Source organism: Gigantopelta aegis, chromosome 6 (assembly GCF_016097555.1).
Source record: "Gigantopelta aegis isolate Gae_Host chromosome 6, Gae_host_genome, whole genome shotgun sequence".
NCBI classification, from domain to species: domain Eukaryota; kingdom Metazoa; phylum Mollusca; class Gastropoda; order Neomphalida; family Peltospiridae; genus Gigantopelta; species Gigantopelta aegis.
This window is the reverse complement of record NC_054704.1, coordinates 46615804-46642132: the sequence shown is the minus strand read 5'-3', so window position 1 is coordinate 46642132 and position 26329 is coordinate 46615804. Positions and strand designations below refer to the sequence as shown.

Sequence of the window (26329 nt, the reverse complement as noted above, 5' to 3'; positions counted from 1 at the left end):
TGCCCCCCAATTTGCAGATAGGTCTATTTTGGCGAGATCTCGCGAAATCTAGCGGTTTGCGTCCTCGAGTAACTCCGCAACGGGCACATGCGCAGTGGAATGAGAAAGAGGTCTATTTCACGTATTTGGTGTCGGATTGTATTTTGGAAGATACAAATGTTGTTAACACAGGAGAAATGGAACTTTCTCCCCTCTTCACTGTCAACAATCGTAGATTGGTTTCCTGCCTTGTTCTTTAAACTTAGGTGATATAGAATAAACCAGTCTAGCTGGCATCATAGGATTGAGCCACCTAAGTAGACCTATTATCTAGGATCGATCCCCATCAGTGGGACCATTGGGCTATTTCTCCTTCCAGCCAGTGCACCACAACTGGTATATCAAAGGCCGTTGTATGTGCTATCCTGTGTGGGATGATGCATATGAACGATCACTTACTACTGACAGAAAAATGTAGCGGGCTTCCTCTTTAAGACTGTGTCAAAATGACCATATGTTTGACATCCAATAGCTGATGATTAATAAATCAATGTGCTCTAGTGGTGTCGTTAAACAAAACAGACTTTTTATACCTATTCTCTAATTGGAGTTTTTTGCACCCCGAGCAGTGACCCATGACTTGTATATCAATGTTGGTGGTATGTGCTGTCCTGACTGGGAAAATGCAAGTAAAAGATTTTAAAATATCATACAAACACACACACACACACACACACACACACACACCACACACACACACACACACATTGTCCACTTTTTAATAACTTTAAAATATTTAGAAAATGCTATTTGTGCATAATAACACTTTCAACAAAATTGAGATATTTAGAAAATGGTACATTTTTGTTACCAAAACACAAAACACATTCTATTATTAGTGTAAAGAAAAACTTTTCACATGCAGCTTATATGAGTATTAATCAAATTTTTGTAATTTCCGAGAATGATTTGAAAAAGTAATTAGGATGGTTCCGTTTGGCTATTTCGACCCGGTGTGTATGGCTGGCGGGGTTGCAGACAATGAAATGAGAAAGTATGCCACGGGATACATCTGTGACAGAATGGAGAAACTCGCTAAGATTGTTGGTGAGAACCGCTAAAGATGGAGAAGAATTAATGAGACCTTTCAGCCCCATGTTGTAACTGATTGCTCGAGAAAAGTGACTGATTACTAGAGAAAAATGACGCACATAGTGTTGCTTTCTATTTCTGTAATACCCAGTTGCAAAAAAGAATCTTCTTATTTATAGGTATTGGGTAATTAAACCAGTCCTTTTATAGACAGTTTTTTCTTTGGCCAGTGACGTCAAAGTTCTAAGCAGGATCAGGTTGAATTATAACATTTTTGACATCCAGTAGTCGATGATTAAGACATTTGTGTGCTCCAATGGTGTCGTTAAACAAAGTAAACATTAACTTTTGTTTGAATCATGTGATCAGCCTGCCATGAAGGGTGTAAAATTTCACGTTGTACGTATTATAATTTTACTTGGAAGAACCAAAATATTGTCTAATGACAATCTCTGTAAATTTCTCTAAATTAACTGAAAATTTAAACTATATATGCTAACACTAGTGATGTCAGGGTTTTTTCGATAAAAGTTTGTTTTGTTTAAGAACACCACTGGAGCACATTGATTTATTAATTATCGGCTATTGGATGTCAAACCATTTGGTAATTCTGACATATTGTTTTAGAGAGGAAAGCCGTTACATTTTTCTATTAGTAGCAAGAGATCTTTTATATACACCATCCCACAGACAGGACTGCACCATCCCACAGACAGGACTGCACATACCACTGCCTTTTAGATACCAGTCAGGGTGTACTGACTAGAATGGGCAATAGCCCAAAAGGGCTCTTCTAGAAGATGGTCTTTAGCCTTTTCCTACCCTATTGTGTGCTTGATTTGCATGCTCCAGATGCATGCTGTATTCCCATAAACAGAAATCATAGGGGAAACATTCAATAACAAATATACTGAGGTCTTATATGACTTTTTATTTTTAACTCTAGAACCTTTGGATTATTTTCCATTCCAACCATGGTATACCAAAAGTCAAGGTTAACAAATGTGCTATTCTGATTGTGAGCAAGATAATACATTAACATGAACAACTCCTTGCTGACTTTAATTGCTTTTAAATTAAAGTAACCATGTTACAGCTATGGATTGTTTTAACCTACTGGGGCCTAATTCACTAAACTCTCACAACTTTGCGATATCACAGTGCAATGCTAAAAGTCTTGCAAAGAGGATGCTTTGTTGTCTAACAGAACCTAAGAGAACTTTGTGAATTAGGCCCTATACCTGTATTTTACGAATACTAGTTATAGGCATTTAGCTGACGACTAATTACTGGTTATAAACAGTTTGCTGGCAAATGCATTTGTCTCCTAGCATATAACCTTTTCAAAGCTCCCGTTACAGCCGATTAATTATGTAGGCAGTAAGTCATTTTATTAAGGTTGTAAAACAATATAATGATGTATGTATTAATATTTAAAGATGTGTTTGAGCGTATTTCTAAAGTTCTTGCCACAGAAGACCCATTCGGAGCTTTTACCCTTTCCAATAAGTACTTCATGGTTGATACATCAAAGACTGTTTGATATGTATCCTGTCTGTGGGGAAGTGACCCCATTTGCTGCTAATAAACAAAAATAAAAATAAAACTGTTGCCTCTGTTGATGGCATTCTGTCCTAGGTGTGGTCTTTTTATTCATTCATTTCAACTTATTTTCATTCTTATATTCTAACATGCTGTCCTGGGCACACATCTCAGCTATCTGGACTGTGTCAAAGACAATGGGTTTGTTGTTACCTACCCATTGATTTGTTAAAACTCGCTCTGGGTTGGAGCCAGTACCGGGATGTGAACCCAGTACCTACCAGGCTTATTTATGTCTGATGGCTTAATCATGACACCATCAAGGCCGGTGGGTATGGTCTTTGTCTGAACCTTCAGTATAAAGCTACGCACATAGCATTTCCTGTTCCTGATGGCAGGCTTCCGTCCTCTAAATTCAGATCATGTCACAATCTCCTTATGTTTGATGCTTAATAGCTATGATTAAACAAACCCTTTCCTTTTCAGAATTGCGCTAGTTGATTAGCTAGTGTTAATATCTCTTTGTCCAATTTGAAAGCTTGGTTATGGTAAAATTAATATATGTTCCTAGCAATCAAAGCTGTTGTTTGCTCAGATAATTATGTTGACCAGGTTTTGTCACGACGTTCATTTGCTAATGATCATTTCATTTTTCATTCTATAAACTCCAATCAATTTTCATTTCCGAGCCAATATCTCAACAGTCAGATGATCACATTGAACTAAGTGGTCTGTATGCCTTCATTTTAAAAATCGCATTCTCCTTATTAGTTGATTTGTGCTCTTTTTTTTTCATATACCCACTTTTGACAGGTCATATTATGGTATGTAACATACTTTTCAAGCATTACTTTACATTAAAGGAGGGGGTTGGATGTAGCGCAGTGATAAAGTGCTCGCCTTATATACGGACGGTCTAGGATCGATCCCCGTTGGTGGCCCATTGAGCTATTTCTTGTTCTGGCCAGTGCATCACAACTGGTACATTTTTGTATATCAAAATGCTATTTTATCTGTGGTATGGTGTATATAAAAGATCCCTTGCTACTAATGGAAAAAGTATAGCGGGCTTCCACTCTAAGACTATGTCAGAATTACTAAATGTTTGACATCCAGTAGCCAGTGATAAATAAATCAGTGTGCTATAGAGCTGTCGTTAAAGGTTGCACTATACCAATTAATTTCCGTCTGGGTCGAAGTTCGAGGTGTACCGAACTTTTGATAGAGAAGTTAACACCACAAGTCCTGTGATTGGTTATAAATGTGAGTGTGTTGGTTGTAAAAAAAATTAGTTTCATCTGGGCTAAAAATGTATGCAATTTTATTTGATGTAGTACCACCGTGTCAAGTAGCCTTGTGCTTGGAACATGTATGGTGTACCTGTAAAAAAAAGTACTAAAATTTTGTGCGAAACTAGGGGTGTTGCAGAAACATCTGGTTATACCGAAAATGAGCCATGAAAGGTACCATTTTCTGCAGTTAATACTTTGAGGTAGGGGTTGTAGTACTGATATTTATGGGTCACAGTTTGGTTGATATATTGCATATAGTGTTTTTAAAACACAACGTTAACATGGTCGCCTATGGGATTTGAATTGGTATAGTCCAACCTATAGCACATATTCAGTGCATAATAAAAAAGATTATGATTTTTTGTGATTTAATTAAAATTAAACTACACTATTTGATTAATTAGCCGTCACTCGGCCATGCAAGTTCACAAGACCTTGACCTTGACAATAATTACTGTACATAGCTCTGAATGGAGTTTGAACAAAAATTAGCACTGAGGAAAAGTTGGTTTTGGCCTATAATTCATACTATACAGATTTGAATGTTCTTATTTACATGGTGTTTGACTTGCCATATACAACTGCTCTTAAATATGTTAATATATCTAGGCAGTCTGAACTTAGATTTTAATAGCAATTTATTTTTATATTAAAAATAACATGTGCCAATATTGGGATAATGTCTTTAACTTCTATAAACATAGTTAATGTTTCATGTGTGTACTTCTGATAGCTTAACTTTTTAAAGACCTTGATTTTTATTGTCCTTTTGGCATATTTATAGGGTGCTAAGTCATATTTTAGACACATTTGTAGTTTTAGGGGAAAGATTTTTTTTACTTTGAAGAATTTATTTACCAAAGCCATAATTAAAATTTTTGTCACTATTGTGCCTTCTGTTCTCATTTATACATAACAATAAGCTTGTTAAACATATCTTTAGGTCTCCAGATCAAATCTTTTTTTAAAATAATCACTTAGTTTGCTCCCATGAAGTGTATTTTGAGTGTATACTAGATTTGGAACCAATTTTTCCAGATTTGATTATCTACCTTGGTGTAATTTGATGATTTATTTTATTGTTAATGCTGTATTATCCAATGTTAATAGCTAAATGATATGCTGGATTACAGATTGTAGGAATACATCCAATATACATATTGTATTGATCTGGATTAGAAAATAATGCAATAAAATAGATGTTCGGGTAATTATGTCACTTAAAAAACAGGTTTTTTTAGTAATGAATCAAAAAATAAATATGCGAAAGCTGCATGATAATTCCAGATATCACACATTTTTAAAACCTCCAACTACAGTAGGGTATACATAAAATATAGTCAGGAATATTGGTGGCTGCCAATGGTTTTGATGGTCCAATTTGAAAATCTGCATAGCTGATGGACTTTGAAATTCCCGCACATGGTAACTTGAAGATGCCCACACTCAGCATACAGGATTTTCTTCCAACAGTGATGTGCAGGACATTAAGTCATTACTTCATACAGATGCAGTCATGTTGGTTTTCCCTTCCTCAGACATTGTATTTTTTTAATACTGATATTTCTTTGATGTGCCTATTGAGGTCTTCATAATCTAGGGGTCAGTCAAGTACATGTGTTTCAATGGAATAAGTTTAAGGAGTTGAGGTACTCTGAATAGCCATGCTGTCTCTACATATATAGCTGAGGCACACACACCCATCTGACAATCATATCTTCAGGAGTATTATTTTTAAAAAAATTATTTGTTCAAATATGACATATTGCATTTGTACAAAACTGTACAAAATACATGTGTTTTGTGAGGTGTACATTAAATTAGGTTGCACTGTGTTTCAGTGAGGTTGTCAGTTTATGTCAGAAGACACCAGATCCTGGTTGTCATAAAAACATATGATTCACCACCTTTTGAAACATGTATGTTATCAGTATAGGTTGCACTATACCAATTAATTTCCGTCTGGGTCGAAGTTCGAGGTGTACCGAACTTTTGATAGAGAAGTTAACACCACAAGTCCTGTGATTGGTTATAAATGTGAGTGTGTTGGTTGTAAAAAAAATTAGTTTCATCTGGGCTAAAAATGTATGCAATTTTATTTGATGTAGTACCACCGTGTCAAGTAGCCTTGTGCTTGGAACATGTATGGTGTACCTGTAAAAAAAAGTACTAAAATTTTGTGCGAAACTAGGGGTGTTGCAGAAACATCTGGTTATACCGAAAATGAGCCATGAAAGGTACCATTTTCTGCAGTTAATACTTTGAGGTAGGGGTTGTAGTACTGATATTTATGGGTCACAGTTTGGTTGATATATTGCATATAGTGTTTTTAAACACAAACGTTAACATGGTCGCCTATGGGATTTGAATTGGTATAGTCCAACCTATACAACACAAACTTTTACTCTTTTTTTAACATTAAAGAAAATCTTTGTCCGAGCAATATCTTCCTTATCAATTCATATTGGATTATCAAACCTTGCATGCAAATACAACTTGGGTTGTGGTTTTCATTTGGGAAGGCAGGCCATAGGTTTTCAAATTTCATGGGAAAAACGTTTTCGGTTCAGTGCCTTGAGATCATGGGAACCCATCGGAAACTGTTTTTAATAAATAATTATCTATATTATTGTAGTGTACTCGATATAATAATCATGGAAAACGAAGTTTCGGTTCCATGATTCTACAGACATGCTTACTGACACGGTACCGGAAGTAGTTGTTCCGTGAAATCCATGGGCCTGGAAGGATGTAGTCATCTGGTTAATGTTACAATGATGTTTCTGTAGAACACTTGGTGACAGTAATTTACAGAGAGGAGAATACAGCTGAGGTCTTGGTGATCATTTTATTCAATGAATTGATTTACTGGGAAGGAAGGAAGGAAATGTTTTATTTAACGACACGCTCAACACATTTTATTTACGGTTATATAGCATCAGACATATGGTTATGGACCACACAGATATTAGAGAGAAAACCTGCTGTTGCCACTTCATGGGCTACTCTTTTTGATTAGCAGCAAGGGATCTTTTATATGCACCATTCCAAAGACAGAATAGTACATACCACGGCCTTTGTTAAACCAGTTGTGGAGCACTGGCTGGAACGAGAAATAGCCCAATGGGTCCACCAGGTGAGCACTGTACCACTGAGCTATGTCCTGAAAACTAAAATACTAACGTCAATATAATACGTCAAACTAAAATACTAGTATGTTGAATTTTTCATATATCTTCTGTAAAATATTTATTGTTACCACCAGTGAAAAAAATTTGCTGAAATGTTTACAGCCTCATAAAAAATCAGTCCTCACTTTTTAACCCCATGGCAGATTTTTAATACAATGGAAACAAAATGAACGATTGATATTTCCAAATCTGAAAATGGTGGATCATATTACAAAGAAACCATTTTTAAAATTAGTCATAAAGCATTGAGAAAAGTCACTGTCAGTTTATGGATCAGTAACATATGAATTGTTCAAGCCTTAGTGTTGCTACTTGTATATATAGGGGCGGGATTTAGTTAGTCGGTTGAATGCTCGCTCGAGGTGCTTGCGTCGCAGTATTGAACCACCTCGGTTTCTCATTCCATCCAGTACATCACAACTGGACAAAGACCGTGGTATCTGTTTTCCTGTCTGTGCAAAAGTGCATATAGAAGATCCTTGCTGCATTAGAAAAAAATATAGCAGGTTTCCTCTGATGACTACAAGTCGGAATTACCAAGTGTTTGACATCCAGTAGCCAATGATTAATTAATCGATCTGCTCAAGTGGTGTCGTTAAACGAAACAAACTGTACTTTTACTTGTACATGTGTATGAATATTGTAGTTCATAGTATTTTTATTTGTTCTCTCTGTTGCAGGGCTCGGCTCCTCCTAGCATAGAATAACTCCAATAGCCTCACCATGTGTGGAAGTTGTTGTGGAGAGAAGGTGAGATTCTTCATTTCATTTCATTTATACCTATTTTCGTGCTTATATACAATTAAGGTTCAAGCACGCTGTCCTGAACACACACCTCAGCTATCTGGATAAAGGGTTAGTGGTTAGTGAGAGAGAAGTCGGTATAGTGGCCTTACACCTACGGACCCATTGAGTTGTTAAACTCACTCTGGGTGGGAGTTGGTACCAGGATGCAAACCCAGTACCTACCAGTCTTATGTCCTTTTATAGTTTCTCACATTGCTGCTGATAATATGAGATTATTCAATAACCCTCATAATTGCATGTTCTCTACAAACAGCTTATAGTATATGACTCATGCAAATGGCAAATGCTAGTTAGCTACTCCAATTAGTAAACAGCAATTAATCTTTTCTGTGCAGTTTATCTTAGACATAGAAAGACATGTTTTTTATTTAACAATGCACTCAACACATTTTATTTACGGTTATATGGTGTCAGACATATGGTTAAGGACCACACAGATATTGAGAGAGGAAACCCGCTGTCGCCACTTCATGGGCTACTCTTTCCGATTAGCAGCAAGGGATCTTTTATATGCACCATACCACAGATAGGGTAGTACATACCACAGCCTTTGATGTACCAGTCGTGGTGCACTGACTGGAATGAGAAATAGCCCAATGGGCCCACTGATGGGGATCGATCCCAGACTCGACCACGCATCGAGCGAACGCTGTACCACTGGACTACGTCCCGCCCCTTTTATCTTAGACATGATAGTACATACCATAGAGCATTGGTACCAGAAGTACCTGCCCCATGTTTTACAAAAAGTGCGTTCACCATTATTTTTTATAGGCCTATCTTTGATGGATCATATTATGGCATGGTGTTGTCTGTTCATATATATGTCCATCTGTTAACTTATTTTACTTGTTTGGGGCATATCTTTCTTATAAATTCATATAGCAATGTTTCTGCCATAAAAAAAACAAATTGGGTATGGCACTATGGAATTGAATGCAGCCACAGTCGATGGACTATGGGGTGCCTCCATCAGAAAGAAAATGGATTAAGTTTAGGGTTAGGGTTAGGGTTAAGAAAATCATACAGTAATGATCAGAGTAATTAATTTTGTCAAAAAGTTAACTCAAAATAAAAAAAACCTGCAAAAATATTTGGGTATTCCGCCATACCTTTTTTACCCTCTGGCAGAAACCCTGTATAGGATCATCAAACCTTGCATACAAGTACAATGTTGGTTGGTAGTGTGTTGCATATTAACTAGGTCCCTGCATGGATTAATGCACATCAGTAGTTGGTCCAAAACAAATTGTTAATCCACCCCATTGCACATTCATTAATGTGTGTGCTTCTCTATCAAACACCTGGTACTCTTGTTGTTTTTAATGTTTCATATAATTAGGCATTATTTCCTAGATGTAGCCACAGGTATCCATCTCCCGATACAGGTGTTTGATGAGTACTGTGTAATTGGCCATGTGTGGGTTGCACCTGGCCCATCGAAATATGTCATCTTGCTGTAGGGATAATATCGGGAGAAGCTCATAATCGGTAACCTGTGTCTTTTTCTTCTTATAACCTGTACCAACACTTCCAGAGCCAGCCGTACCACGTGTGTGTCGGAGAGCACAGGGTGAATTAACAGTCAATGATACACCGGTTCTCCATCACTTGGCAGGGTAATTGTTTCAAGAGTCCTCGCCACTTGAATAACCGAGGATCAATTAACATAGTAATGTTTCAGAAATTGGGTTTTTTTTTAACAACATCCACTAGAGCACATTGATTTATTAATCATCAGCTATAATAATATAGTAATGTATCTGAGACTAACATAATGTTAAAATGTATTTGAGTTGAGATTTAAAAAAATATATATATATAGCTTGCTATGTGATGCTACAAAAGAAAGTATTATTACATGTATACGAATTAGCACATATATGGTTTGATCCATCATGGTAGCTGTCAGTAAGTGGATGGGAGGGGCATCAAGATGGATTCCAGACAGAATCTGATGTGTGAAATTTAAATGTTCATTCTAGAGTTTTTACCAGGATGAATAAAGGGTCAGGAAGGAAGTAAGGAAGGAAGGAAATGTTTTATTCAACGACGCACTCAACACATTTTATTTACGGTTATATGGCATCAGACATATGGTTAAGGACCACACAGATATTCAGAGAGAAAATCCGCTGTTGCCACTTCATGGGCTACTATTTTCAAATAGCAGCAAGAGATCTTTTATATGCACCATCCCACAGACAGGATAGAACATACCACAGCCTTTGTTACACCAGTCGTGGAGCACTGGCTGAAACAAGAAATAGCCCAATGGGTCCACCGATGGGGATTGATCCTAGACCGACTGCACATCAAGTGAACGCTTTAACCACTGGGCTACGTCCCGCCCCTAGAGGGTTAGGAAGAGTTGGTATATCCCAGTGCATATGTCACTTTTAAAAAAAAAAAAAAAATTATTCAAATAAATGAAGTGTATCAGCAAACAGGCGATAACCTATATGAATGCCACTCCACATACGTCCTATAAGTAAAAAGGTCTTAGTTCTTTATTTTTATGATGGCATGAGTATGAGCAGCCATGATTTGTTTTTGCAATTTTATCTTCTTTGTCTCAATGTAATGGGTAACATATATTTTTTAAAGCTATTGTGTGTTGGTTGCAGTCAATTAAATATTTACAAAACAAAATATAAGCGAATAACCCATTTTGAATAACAGTTAAGTAGATAATACCTTTAAAAAAACATAACATCATCATTATATTACCAGCAGTGTACCTTGATACACTTACAAAGGTTTTTAACATTTACTGTTTCCATGGAAACCAATTTTCAGATATTACACATTTTTATTCCAAATTTAGGTGGAAAAAAAGAAACATTCACTAGAACATAAGAGTATAATGCTCTCATATTCCACAAATTCAGATATTGAAAAGTAATTCTTTGTCCATCATCACATGCCTGGGCATCGGTTATCAAATTAATTTGTCAAAGAATGTGTCTTCGCTGGCAAATTTCTTCCTCTGTGATCAATCGTTTTGGTAATTTTCATTTGCTTGAGACTGGCCAGAAGCTGTAAAAATGGGATAAATGTTGTATTATGGCCACCACCATAACAGTATTTGTGAATCTCTAACGTAGTTTTCTGGAACCACGCTGGAATAGCGTAATGTAATTTGCGGAATAATTCACACCCTAAAGCTGATCTATTTTATGTCATACCAGGTTCGTGTTCACATTTTTTTGTGTGCAGCTTTACACCCAGCAGTAACGTGATTACATTGTTATTTCTGAGGCAGGTTTGAAAGAAAGTGATCGTGCGCTATGGAAATGGGCAAACAACCATTATTGTAGATTTGTGCGGATGAATATATGTATTGCGTGAATATTTTATAGATGTGTAAATTTATTTAAACATAACAAGTTTTTTGAAAAATTCTTTAAGACAGCCAATAGGACATAGGAAGTGAAATTATGAATATGAAGACAACTTAATTTTATGCTTAAATCTAATTACGGTTCAAGCATGCCTGCCCAGGGGAGAGGTAAATGGATTAAAGTGAAAGAAAACCTGCCACCTCATAAAATTTTCAGAAAGGGATTTTTTTCAAGACTTATAATAAAATTTTAAGGAACAGAATTATAGAGCATACTGGCCCATATTTATGAAAGGGTTTTAACAGTAAAACATATTTCAAGATGATAAAACAACTTTTGAAGAAATATTTTCAAACCTGTTTTAACTTTAAAACATTGATGCTAAAATATGCTTTAGGATGCCCTAAAAACATATTTTAGTCAAAACAAACACTAATCATGTTTAAGTTTTGGCAATTTTGGGCATTAAAGATGGAGGTTTTGTGACAGCTACAAAATCTTCAACATGTTCAAGATACTAACAGTGCCATCCATTGAAAAAACTTTGTCTGTGACCTTTTACTTAATAAAATTAAATACAGTCATATGTTGCCTGATTAAGGATTGATTGACTGCAGTTAACAAGATTATTGCTTCAATACTAATGACTATTGCAATTGATTTTGAATCTTTTTTTTTTTTTACTCTGTGCTTACATTAATTTCAGTGGGTAATTTATTTGGTCACTGGAAGTGCTAGGTTCTGTTAACTAAGATTTCTCAGATTTAATTAACAAGATACCTACAGTTCAGTTTGCATAAACCAGGTTTAATCTGGACATAATCCATTAATGTGAATAATTCTATTATCTAAAATTTGATCAAAACATTCCTTACTACAAGACAAGACAAGACCAGCTTTATTCAGTATGAAGGCCACTAGCCTAAAATACATAAGTAGTGCGAGTGTGAATAATTTGTACATGCTCATATACCACTAGAGTTTCGAGCATGTCCGTCCCGGGGCCTGTCTCTGGATAGCCAGGGGCTTGTCCCGGGACAGAAATAAAATAAGCGGACAATTTTGAAATTTACATCCAAAAATTAAATAGTGGGCCTTTAATATTTTGATGCGCATCTCTAATATAATTAATAAAGAAAATTCTACTCATTAAATTTGGTCGCTAGATTAGATCGGGTGGTCAAAAAGAAATTAGATAAGATGGGGGGGGGGGGGGGGGGGGGGGGTAGAGTTGAAAATGGGCAGAATTTTGAAAAAAGCAATTAGTAAAACAGTTAATAGAATTAAAAAAAAAAAAAAAAAAAAATTACAAGCCAAAAATAAAAAGAATTGACTGCTCGGTCGAATATTTATATAATTTGGAGCATTTTAGAAGGACAGTCCAAAAATAAATAAGAGAAAGAAGAGAGGATCGGACTATTTAATAATATTTAAAAAAAAGAAAGTAATTTCGACATAAACTTTTGAACGAAGGTCTAAAAGTTTAAAGTCCGATATATATGTCCACGTGAGTGGCCTCGTTAAGGCCGTTAGGTTGGTTTCTACTTCGGAGAGGCTGGAGATTCCCGGAGTGTCGGCAGTTGGTCTTTTCGCTGACGTAGTGTCTGAACTACACTGGAGTAGCCGGGGCCGCAGACTGCACTGATCATCTTGTGTATGGATCTGTTGTCGATCTTGGCGAACAAGATGCACTGTTTGTAGGTCTGGTCCCTCCGGTGCGTGACGACTACTCCACGTATTCCACTAAATATCTTGTTGTGTAGCTCGTAGCTGCTGCCGTCATCCAGTGGTCTCCAGTCCGCGTTGAGGTATCCTCCCCGAAGTCGTTGTGGATCCCGTGTGTCCCCCTGCATATACTGGTGCAGTTGGCGTCGAAGTCCGTTGATGGCAAGGACCCATTCGGCGTCGTCAGGGGGCGGGGCTACCGGCGGCGGCTTGGTCTTGGCTGGTTGGGTGGTCGGTGATGTCGCCTTCCGCTTCGCCGCCGCAACAACATGATATCCCTGTGCCGACTCAACGGGAGCGGTCGGTATAATTGACCGCTGCACCGGAGTCGGCGTCCGGGGAGTGGAGGTCGGTGGTACCGCCCTTGGAGGCTGGCACATCGCGATGTCCAGGCTCGAATACGGCTGATCCGGGGATGCAGGCGCCGATGGCGATCGCGTCCTCTCCGGCGAACTTGGTAGGGGCGGCGACGCAGAAGGGACCGCCGCTGGCGGTTGAGCCGCCAGCTTTGTCCCCCCCTGAGCCGTCCCTGGCACGGGTTTCTTCTTCCTCCTTCCTCTTCCAGTCCCTCCGTTCCTCTTCTTTGGAGGTGGGTCACCGTATACCAAAGACACGGTCGCCCGTGTCCCGGTATAGGTAACCCGGAACTCCAGTAGAGCCCCAAAGCTGGCTATCAGTCCCCCCAGGTGGGGGGGCAACTCGAGAGCGCACGTAGACACATCTACTCGCATAGCGAAAATAGTTGGGAGTAAGGAAATAACTTGTCGCATGTGTGTGCAATAAGAGAGAGTGTGTTTAAAGATTGAGATGCTACATTTGACAGTTTGTTAGATGAGTGTTTAGGGTGCACAAAAATACTGTTCACATTGTAACCAACATGTTGAGTGAAGAACTTGAACAACGGACATGCTGTCTCAGGTGAACTTATAATTGCATTTAATGGTGATTTGTGAGTGGGTGCCAACACAAACTGTCAATTTAGGTCTATATTTTCACCGAGCTCTGTCTTATGCACTACTGTTGTCCTTCAGGGATAATAGGAAGGATGAGTCATCCTGGATTGTGACAAACCTTCTTTAGACAAAACAAATGTCACTGATAGATTGTTATGAAATGGATGGTGTCTTTACCTGCTTATTATAATGCAGTTACATCCGTCATGGGAGGGCATGGGTATTGTAGTTTATCTCAAACTGTCATGGGTTACAGAATTAATTGCTCTTGATGGACTAGAATTTTTCACATCCCAGCCATTGTTCAATGACTGGTTCACCAAAGGCTATGTTATGTACTGTCTTGTTTGAGGTGATCATGCATATAGAAGATGCTATGCTGCTTTTTCAGTGGTGAGGGAGGGGGAGGGAACTGGAATAGAAGAAACTAAAAACACCTTTATGTAAAAATAACCATATTGTCAGCTGGGTAAAACAATAAATAAATGTATTATTAGAAATAGCTATATACCCATGGCATATGCCAAAAATGCTTATATCTCCCAGTGTGACAAGCTTAATCCTTGACTTAACAACATTATAGCATGTGTACGATTGTCAATATAAAAAGTGAATGAACAGCAAGTGAAATTACAAACGAGCCTTTCGCTAAACTACAACCATTGATTATCATCAGTATCTCGAATAACTGTGCACACGGTGTGTAATAATGCAAAAAAAATCAACAGCCAAACTGTACGATGTTTATAATCAATAGCTGGCATTATCAGTTATGTGTAGTTGAGGTGAGTGAGGCAGGTATAGCCAGAGGAGAGATCATAAATAATTGTTACCTGCCACTAATTTATATGATGTTTGCTGTGCACATTAAAACCATCAGGAAGCTGCCTCTGTTGCTCTTGTTGGTGTAATAAATTAATACTGGTAGCAGATAAATAAATAAGCTTTTAACAAATGGATTTCATGGGAGACCTAGTAGTAAATGGTAATAAGTTTGATGATTTATTTATTACCCTGTAGACATGTTTTATTGTGGTACATGTTTCTGTACTGTATTTTATCAACACACTTGGTGTGCAATTAAAACAAAAATTGTGCTGCATGTGTAGTGAAGTTTAATTTCCTATTTCATCTGTTTTCATAGGTAATCTTTTAAAAGAAACAAATGTAAAATATGAAACTTGATAAAGAACTTGATTAGAAAGGAAATGGTATATCAAAGACTGTGGTATGTGCTGTCTTGTCATATAAAAGATCCTTTTTATATTAAGATAATGAGAATGACAGGTAGAGTGATAGATAAGACAGATGAATGAACACTATGGGGGCAGTGGTAAAGCACTTGCCTGAGGTGTGGTCGGTTTCGGATCAATCCTTGATGGTGGCCCCACTGAGTTATTTCTCATTCCAGCCAGTGGACCACGACTGGTATATCAAAGGCTGTGGTATGTGCTGTTCTGTCTGTGGGATGGTGCATATAAAAGATCCCTTGCAGGGGTGCACAAATCGGTTGTCCGGGACAACCAAAATATGTTGCGGGCAACCATTCTTTGTCAAACAGTTGCCCCGTCGGGCAACCAAGAAAATCATAAAACAAGTAAAATGAAAAACAAAACTTCCTGACACTCAGACAGTCACGGGCAATTCAAAAGTATCGAAACTGATAACTTGACTGACAGGCAATATAAATATCCACCCTAACGCTGCCATCCACCGTGCATGATTTTGACGAGTTCAATGCAGACAGATACGTTTCAGAATGGTGGCTATTAGCAAAGGGCACAAGACATGTGAAAGGCCACAAACTACACCAGCAAGCATCCAGTTCTGAGCTAAAAATTTGGCTAAGCCATTTTCTATCTTCCGATGTGAACAATCGGTTACATAATCTATCCGACACCTAACATATAATAATAATACCAAATATTAACAGGGATCTCGCGACTGGTAACGAGAAGCGGTGTCATCAAGAATTCAGCATAACAATGTTTGCTTATTTTAATAATTACAGTTATGAATTTTAACGGCAACATGTATGCAAGAAAAGTCTGAAAAATCTGTAGTGTGTTATTTTAACTCTGTAAAGTCTTAGAGCCAAAGTAATAAAAACAGACCGAAATTGCGTGTCAGTTTCAATATACATGCTAGTTCAGGGCCAAAGACAAGTAGGCTAGGGCCGAATTCAGGTAGACCGAGCAAAACAAAAACGTCCGCTAAACTGGTTTATGCGCTTTATGTTAAACCCAATGTCCACGTCGGGAACCAATCGCAGAGTTCGCAAATGTTTGGAAAACGTTTGTTGGCTGTTCTCAGTGTGCATATAGGCCACGCTTGACAGTCAGCCGAGACTTGCACGTGTCAAAAGACATTGTTGCAGACATTAAACAATACGATTACATGCAAGTAAATCTTGATGTAAATTTGTGAGAAAAAAAACCTACCACCAAATAGTTGTTCACATTAATGAATACTTAATTGCTGTTTCGTTTGTTTATTTCCGTTGTCTTTGTTAATTTCGCACTCGTGTATTTCGCGATCACGGGAAAGGACATGTAGTATTTATACAAATTGCAGTTAAACGTACACTGAATACAATTAGTTTACAATAATCATGATATTTGTTAGATAAAATATTATATAAATTTGTTAGATTTTAAAAAGACCGTAAAATTTGAATTCATTATCTTTTTAATCAAAACCTTTTGACGTAAATGGATAGTTGTTATAACGTGAAGTCAGCATTCTTAAGGCTACGTATTTTACAAGCTGAAATTAACAACACGCATTTAACACGACGCGGAAATCAACAAAATGGTGCAAATTACGAAATTGTTGGGATGTGGAATAGATGGGTTATTTTAAAATGCAATTAAAAGCAGTTCAAACCAAAATAAAGATTGCTATTTTACAAAAATAATGAGCACTGTTTAAAAAAATAAGAAGAGTATTAAATTGGCTCTCAGATTTTTATTAATGCCATAGGCCTTAGAATTTTGGGAGTGTTTGCAGAGGGCATTGGTTTCCAACTCTGCATATCTTCCCTCACCCACTGAAAAATCTAAGTAATATATTAACTGCCCCTACCCCCATTGCTGTCTTTGATTTTGATCGGGGATAATTTTGTTATTCAAATGTATTCCAGTTTGTACATAATTAGCTGAAAAAGATACAAGTTTCATATTCATATATAAATACTCTATACAGTACTACACAAAACAATTTTGGCTAAAACATTTTCATTATGGCAAATAAAAATCCCATTTGGCAGTTTTTTTTGGCAACAGGTATTTTTAATCTTGGATGAGCCCTGAGTTCATCAAGTATTATGACTGTGACAGCCCAAGCGAGATCGAACCACCTCTGTGGATCCATTCAGCTGATTGGGTTGTTTCTCGTTCTAACCAGTGCACAACAACCGGACAAAGGCTGTGGTATGTGCCTTCCTGTCTGTGGGAAAGTGCATATAGCCGATGATTAATTAATCAGTGTGCTCTAGTGGTGTCGTTAAACAAAACAAACTTTTGTTCAGCCTAAGCGAAGATGAGCTGTAGATAAATAATGTTAAAAAAGAAATAAAACTAAACTGATAAGTAATGATAATAAAAACATTTTAAATTTCAGTTTCATTTTAAAGACAGTTCAAAATTATATTCATAAAACGTTTTATGAAATATGTGGGCAACCAAGAGATGATGTTGGGCAACTGAACTTCAGCTACTGGTTGCCCAACGGGCAACTATCACAATTTCACATTTGTGCACCCCTGCCTTGCTACTAATGGAAAAAGTATTGGGTTTCTTCTCTAAGACTATATGTCAAAATTACCAAATGATTAATAAATCAGTGTACTCTAGTGGTGTTGTTAAACAAAACAAACTTCAACTGAAGACTATGTGTCAAAATGACCAAATGTTTGACATCCAATAGCTGATGATTAATAAATCAGTGTGCTCTAGTGGTGTCGTTAAACAAAACAAACTTCAATTGAAGACTATGTGTCAAAATGACCAAATGTTTGACATCCAGTAAGTAGCCAATGATTCATTATTCTGTTGGCCCCATTAAACAAATCAAACTTCTAACTTTGGAAAGGAAAAGAATGTTTCTTTAACAGTGTTTTAGTACCATGGTATCAAACTGTTTTATTGACTCTTGTTCTACATAATTAATATACTAGTTGTGAAGCAATAGTTGGAATCGGAAACAACAGTGTGACAACTGACATAGATCTATACCGATAGAAATATTGTATAGTAAAGAAAAAACCTGGATATTAAATCTGTGATAGGTTTAACTTTTGTCCAGTTGTAAACATAATGGTTTTTGAGGGAAGTAACAATACACCAGTGAAAATACCAATCCAGTCTGTATGATAGAAAACCAGTCTGTATACTCATGTGATTCAAACAGTTGGTGGTCTTAGCCATTTCTAGTCTTACCACAGACCTGTCAACCCTCCCGGATTCCGCGGGAGTCTCCCGGTATTTGATCAAATCTCCTTTCCCCTGTGCGGGAGACAGTTTCTCCTTTTAAATTACATTTTTGTAAGTATAAAAAAAAATCGATCCTCTTTTGTCAAAATAACAGAAGGGAAGTAACTCTGCCTTTTTTTCTCATTCGGCAAATGTCGACTACTTTCGGCTTCTGAGAATGTAACAGGCCGAATTGTCCCGACTGTTTAACCTTTGCCGAAGTGAAAATTGTGGGATAGCCTATTTATATTGTTTAAAAAAGCACATGGAGTTTATAAAATGACATGTAATTATAATGTTTGTTGTCATCGTAATGGCTACAATGCGTGTTGCCGCTAATTCAACAGGCTGTGTATTGACATTCAGTGTTGCCATATAAAAAAAAAAAACTATCCAATTTAGTTCTAATAACACCTCTGAATTGTAAAATGTCTTCCCACTGGATTACATAATGCAACTATGACGAATCTGAACTGCCAGACTCCGAGTTGACAGCGATACACACGATGCATGTTAAAATCACATGTCACAGCAAGACAACGAAAAGACCAATTAGCTGTATAAACATACTTGTGTCAGTTAATTTTGTATGTTTGTGCAGTAAAATGTTGGTTATAAGGGTACACTTCAAGAAATTATTTTTGTACAATTAAAAAATGTTGTGTTTGACATTGACATAAAGTTACTCACGGAAATGGGTATAATTCCGGTATATTTTACACGATGTCCGTAATGAGGTTTTACTTATGATTAATGAAAATACAATGTTTATTGCATCATTATAATGATTTTAAATAAGTACCACGCCACCGTTCCTCATTATAGTAAAAACTGAATATTAATTTTAAGATTTATATAAATTTGTCTTTGGTACTTAGGTACACTAACCACAAATGATAATGTAACGCAACCTGTAAGGCTGTAAGTGTAATACCGTAAATGTACTAATTAAATTTTGTATTTCTTGTTCATGTTCTTAACATTTTTGGATAATTTTTTTTTTTTTTTTTTTAAATATGTATTAAATCATAATAATATTTAAACTTTAAAAAAAAAAAAAAAAAAAAAAAAAAATAATATTTTTTTTTTTTTTTAATGCCAAGATCTAAGGTTAAGAAGTATATATGACATTATAAAGTATTCATATAACTTATTGTAATAATGTTTTTTTTTAAATCTTGCGATTTTGGGTTAAATTGTGTGAATTTAAAAATCTCCTGCTTTTTGACAAAATCTCCTGCTTTTTCAACACACACCTCCTGCTTTCTCTTGTCTAAAGGTTGACAGGTCTGTTACCATCTCGGCCACTGGGACAATCACTGAACCAAAAGTGCTATTAACCTATTTACAATCACGTGATTTGGAGTCAGAATTAATGTGCTTTCTCTTTTAGCAGTGAACATCAAACAGCACATCAAACATGGCCTGTTAAAATCCTTGTTGGTATATAAAACATGTATGTACCATCTGTGCTCATCAGTCTTAAATAATCCACTTGTTTGCCTTTACGGCTTTAGGCTTGTATTAGTTGGTTTTTTATTGTAAATTTTACTTTTTCTTTTTTTTTTTCTTCTATTAGATATGCATTCAGACAAAAGACGACGAGACTGCACACTTGTAGCTGATTTGTAACCGATACAGCGTCAAACCATTACAGCAGTTTAACACTGAAAGAAATAATAGTAACGCTAGAAAGCCGAGACACTTGATTTTCTGACACGTTGCCAGAAATAAAAAAGAATTTGTATGTTGTTCCTCTTTCCACGGACTGGCATGTCGGGCTAGCACAAGTTTATTTGTTTTTTCCCCACACTCGGGGAAACTTTATTTTCTTAGCAACCTATCTTTGTATTGTGACTTTCTATAAAATGCTTTTAAGGCATTTCTTTTTGCGTTTGTGATTTTTCAACAGCAACTGATTTTGATGAATTATCCGATATGCTATTCTGGGATTATTTTCATACCTTGAGAGATGTTTCACACACAACGGTGGGATCAGTCCAAGGCTTTTACAGTGCTGTTAGTGTAGGCTTGTTTCTATGCAATATAGTTCTTCTTTTATTGCAATACCTTGACAACAACAGCTCGTTAGCACTGCTATGTATTTGCCAATTTCAACATGTGTACCTGGAAGCAAAGTTTTTATTACATATGTAATTCCAGATAACTAGAAAATCTTCTCTTTTTTTTGTTCAAGATTCTAATTTTTGATAGAAATTAAGTAATTTGAGAAAATGTTAAAAAAACATTGAAGAATCACAGTATTTGTTTAATTTAATTAACTCTCGTCTTTAAAGCTTTTTTATAATTAAGGTAAATATACGTGGTGCAGTAAAAGCATAACTGAAATTGAATAAGGGTTGGATGAATTACATTTCATTGATTAATCATTTGGAGGGGGGTGGATGTAGACTGACCTGTGCAATTAGCATTTAATTATAACACTGATGTATTATTTCTTCTAAATTATATTTTTACCGAAAGTTTTTTTAAAACTCAGTTATCTGCAGTTGGGAGCCCTTCTATGGCAAGTCATTGTTTTTTCTACCATCTCTATATACCTGTGTAAATAGTATTAAACAGCGCAAGGACCAAATCCTATTTGAAGAACTCTGCTAACAGGAATCGAGAGTTAAGAAGTGGGACATTCTTAGATGATGATCAAACTGATAAACTGGATTCAAATTTAGCCTTCTCTTCATTATGGTTGGTGGAGAAACATCCTTAAGGAATTGAAATTTAATAAATTTACTAGGTCATTGCTCCTGAACACCACCTTTCTTAGCTGGTAATGTGACTAATCTTAGTTGTTTTGTTAATTTGATGATATAGTCTGTTTCAATTTTGACTTGCTTCCACAAAAGTGCAGAAGAGCTTAAGAACAGATCATCAAATTTAAACACCAAATTTATATTAAATTCAGTGTCAACATATATTTGAAGAGATGCTGAACATTTTCATTGCAGTATAAAGTGATGGTTTATGTAATTTTATGTAAAACAAAAAACCTAACAACATCCAAAATAGCACCTAACCCCCGAAAAACTCCACAATGCTAAATATTGGAGTAATATGGGAGCTTTATTTAAAATGATTCAGTTGGAATTCCATTAGTTTTGTGTATAATTATTGATCACTTCAGGGAACTACAGCTTATTAAATAATATCAGGCCCTTAAGAAAACAGTCGAATCTAAGAGATCATGGCTTCCACCTGACACCAAACCTGAAATATGTAAATAAATCAGTGTATCAGTACAGGTAGGGTATAACATAAGAAACAATTGTGGCACTGCATGTGATAATAATAATATTGACCGAGCCTGGAGACTGAGGTTGATATTTATTTTTTGTGCTCCATAAAACATCATATTGGTCTCATTACAGTGCCATAATTGTTTTATTACTTCAATCAATTTAATAAAAATAATAATAATACCATTTATACAAGCTATCGAGCTTTTCGTGTATATATGTAACATAGCAAGTACAAGTATTTATCACTGTCACAACATACCTGAAACAAGTCATTATCTGTAAGATGCTACAATTTCCAAATTCTTTCGATGAAACCGATAGCGCTTATTGGTCAATGCTAAGGGCATTCCCCATTTTACACCGGATATAGTGCAATATCATGATTTATGGGTTTGTAGTGCAATATGATATTGGATGGAATTACACATGACACAACAATAACCAAAACGGAAGTCAAGTAGAATATGCATGAGGTAATACAGTGAAACCCCTTTAAACCGGACACTCTGGGTGCCAAGTAAAATGTCCGGTTTTAATAGGAATCCCATTTAGAGAGGTTCTCTTCTGTACAGATATTTAAAAGGGGAGGTGCACAAAATGTCCGGTTTTGAGGGAATTCCGGTTTACAGAGGATCCGGTATTGAGAGGTTTCACTGTAGTAATACATAATATTTACCCTTTGAACGTTAATATATCGGTTTACTGATAATACTGCACAACCCTACTATACTATCTGCTGTACTAGATCTCATACCATGTGGTGGCAGCAGGTTACAGTTCTTTTTAGTGTAATATTCACAGATTTGACATCTATGAAGCAATTTGCTAAGAGTCATATTAACCTAACATTTCTTTCCTTTCCATATTATATCATGTCTTTTGTTTTTTCTTCTTCTTGTAGGGTTCCATTGATGAGAAAGCTCTCCTCAGCAACCCCACAAAGAACCGAGGATGTACCGACTGTCTGTCTCTCATCATCTTCATCCTCTTCTGGGGCGGAATGGTAGGTTCACCATTGTTCTATATCATTACGGCAGTGCTCATTTAAAAGATATTTGGTACAGTAACACATGTAGCAGCCGTCAAATGATTTGGGCTCTTATGTCAAGTGGCTGTGTAATGCAGGTTATTAATACACTGAAAGTTCAAGCACATCTTTCTTGGGCATATCCTGAGAGATATCCAGGAAATGTGTTTAAGACAAAGCCAGAGGTGCAGTTACTGTTAGTCCAGAAATACTCAACAGCACATATTTTATTCTGTATGAATGTATTTTGTTTGGGTTTTTGTTAACTCAAAAATTAACAGTATTTGAATCAATACAAACCTGGATTTTGCTAATCTTCTGTTACGTTTGTTTATCATCATTACGCTAACTTCAGACTGTCAACATTAAAATGTCAACAGAAACTTCATTGTTTTATTCCATGTTAATACATTAAACAAGAAAAAACCTCAGTCTATTAACAACAGAGCATACAAATAATTTTTATTCATGAGATTTCTACATTTATTCATTGGATTTGATGTTTGAAGATGAAGCAATCAACCACAGCTATCATATACTGACAGCACTTTTGTACACTGCACTACACTTCCTATTAACCCCAGATACCATAGTTTGTATTGATGGGTCAGTAACCTGGTAACACTTAACCTACCAGAAAGATGTCATCAGGTCACTAGAGTACTGCAATAAAATTATATCTAATGAGTTTATTTTTAACATATCGGTTAATAATTAATAATACACAATAGGATTTTGAAAATAACTAATAAATGTTAGCAACTTCAAACAATCATGAATAATGTTTATAAAATTACACTATAGTCAGTTTGTTTATCTTTAGTTTGAAAAAAGGATATATGGAATAAAACCTGCATAAGCAGCCATCTGTTTAAAGGAGCCACCTGTCTTATTAGGCCACTGTGCTATTTTCACATCATTTGCTTAACACAAGTTAATTTTTAATGTTCAGACATTTATATATTGATCTCCAAGTTGATAATACAGTAAATTATCAACAGATGTTTAGTGTTTGTTGCTGAGATGTATTTATTATGTTTGCTGTATAGTAAGTGTTCCTCATCACTCTAGCCTGTACTTAATTCTAAACCAGGGCTTGACCTTAGTGGTAGCCCAGGGTGTTTTACCTACCAGTTTCTCACTCGGGCAACCAGGTATCTAAAACCGGTAGTCCGCCAGGCTACTCAACTTTTTTTTTTGCACATCCAGTTACTCTGCAATCAACAAGATGCTTAAACACCTAAAAAAAAACCCACCTAAAACAACATGACTAAATAAAAATAAATGATTTTGCTTTTTGCCGTCTCTTTTTAAAAAAAATTAAAATTATGGGGCTATCAGTGTTTACTGAGGGCTACCAGATTTCATAACCTGGTAGCCCAGTGTGCTACCACTGAAAAACATTAAGGTCAAGACCTGTTAACTGAATTTATTTAACTATTTTAGTATGAGGGGTCAGTTAGTTTACAGTACGTGCTTATAGAATCACATGAATATTAATATTTTTTCTGTAAATACTCCCTGTTTTGTTTAGACAAGAAAGCAGTGTGTACCTGTTTCTTACCTAATATTTACTACGTGTTTACACTTAGTATAGTTATAAATAAACAAAACATACACCTTTAATTATCTTCCATAATTCCTTTTGCATAGGCTGTCATGAATTTTTGTAAAGAATGACATACCCAACAGACTGGTAACGAATCATAAGTAGTGAAAACGTACATTAAAAAAAGATCAACAGAAAAACATTACCTAATATTGGGCGGTGAAATTGTTTATTTTCTTCTGTTGCAGATCTTCATTGCAGCTTTTTCAATCAGCAAAGGGGATGCGTTCCGTCTCATTTATGGTTACGATAGTTTTGGCAACACATGTGATGAGAATAATGAGGGAAATGCCATCCCTAATATTTCACTGTCTGGCCTCAACATGAAGGGCAAATCGTAAGTGTTCAGCTTTTAAATTACTTTTCTTCTTTCATTAATTTTTTTTTTATAACTCGTGAAATATCTTTATTTTCTATTTGGTTGAGAGGTTGGGGTTTTTTTTATAGGTTTTTTCACTTCCTGTGAACTTAAAAATAATTGGCCAGTAAGATTATCAGCTTAAGAATCTTTTTAGAATAATAATTTCTTTGACAGGTCCTTTAAAAGGTTGGGATTTAAATTTTTTTTTATATAATTGTCAATTCAAACTTTATCCATTTTATTTTAGGTGAAAACAGATAATTTGTTTATTTTATTTTTTTATTATTATTTATTTTTTTTATTTTTATTTTTATTTTTATTTTCTTTGTGGAGGGGCAATTTGGACAAAATTATACTTCAAAACGAAGTAAAAGCTATAACGTGTTTACCAAATTAAATTTAAACTTGATTGAGGGTGGAAAAAAAAGCCTAGCTGCAAAGGTACATGTGTTGTTAAGTGAGCAATGGATAATTTACTTCCAGAAGTAGGCGAGGTTTTAGTTTTAATGTTTAATTTTTTTTTAAAGTATTTTTAACGCTTGTTTAGTTTATACATAAATAACTGCCTTTTAGACAGTGGAAAAATATATCGTAGTAAATCTGAATTTTTTACAATTAATCATTCTGTAATGTCAAACGTTCGTATTGACTAATGCTAGGTTCAGACTACCAACGGTCATGATGGAGTTGACCAACTCGCTGATCTCTTGAATTTATGACTGTCCAGTTGCTAGTCTGAGCACTCTTATAATGCTATTCTAGTCATATACAACTCCTACAATCGATTAGTTAATCTGATGCACCCATCTAAGTCAGGAGTTGGAAAAATTACAATGCAACCGTTGAATTGGCCAACTTTGTCATGACAGTTGATAGTCTGAGCCTAGCATAACAAAGCGTTGAGAATGTTATATTGTTTCAGTTTGATTAATTATTAGCCCATGGAATAATGATCTTCATTGCCCTGAAGCTGAAAATAAGAGCTTCTTATTTGGTAACACGATTACAACAAACAGTGGTAGAAAAATGGCTGATTAATAACAGGTGTTCACTGTTATCCATGTTTCGTCATTCGAAACTGGGGGTGTACGTGAATCATATACAGTTTATGGTGCTATGGTTAAAAGTTTTCATCATTGTTTTTTTTCCTGTTTATACGCCCAGCTATGGATCATATTATGATATGGCATTGTCCATCCATATGTCCATCTGTTAACTTGTTCTTGTGCAGACCATATCTTGCATACAGATGCATACAGGACCATCAAACCTGACATGTAGGAACAACTTGGGATGACAGTGTGTCGCGTTCTATTACTAGGTCACTGTGACCTGCTTTTCAAGATCTACTACACATAACAGTAAATCCTTGTCGAGACCATATCTTGCACACAGATGCATACAGGACCATCAAACCTGACATATAGGAACAACTTGGAATGGCAGTGTGTCGCGTTCTATTACTAGGTCACTGTGACCTGCTTTTCACGGTCTACTACACATAACAGTAAATCCTTGTCCAGACCATATCTTGCATACACATGCATACAGGACCATCAAACCTCACATGTAGGAACAACTTGAGATGGCGGTGTGTTGCGTTCTATTACTAGGTCACTGTCATCTACTTTACACGGTCTACTGCACATAACAGTAAATCCTTGTCCGGACCATATTT

At 36.0% G+C, this 26329-nt stretch overlaps 1 protein-coding gene across 4 annotated transcripts in view; it reads left to right on the top strand.

Moving 5' to 3' along the window:
* Positions 1–26329, top strand: part of LOC121373948 (choline transporter-like protein 1) — a 178280-nt gene that overhangs the window by 112739 nt on the left and 39212 nt on the right. For all 4 annotated transcript variants that reach the window (XM_041500792.1, XM_041500794.1, XM_041500793.1 and 1 more), the window contains 3 exons: positions 7777–7846; positions 22556–22657; positions 24479–24627. In XM_041500792.1, coding sequence (XP_041356726.1) covers positions 7820–7846; positions 22556–22657; positions 24479–24627 — 278 coding nt within the window. In that variant the 5' untranslated portion in view covers positions 7777–7819. The remainder of the gene's footprint in view (positions 1–7776; positions 7847–22555; positions 22658–24478; positions 24628–26329) is intronic.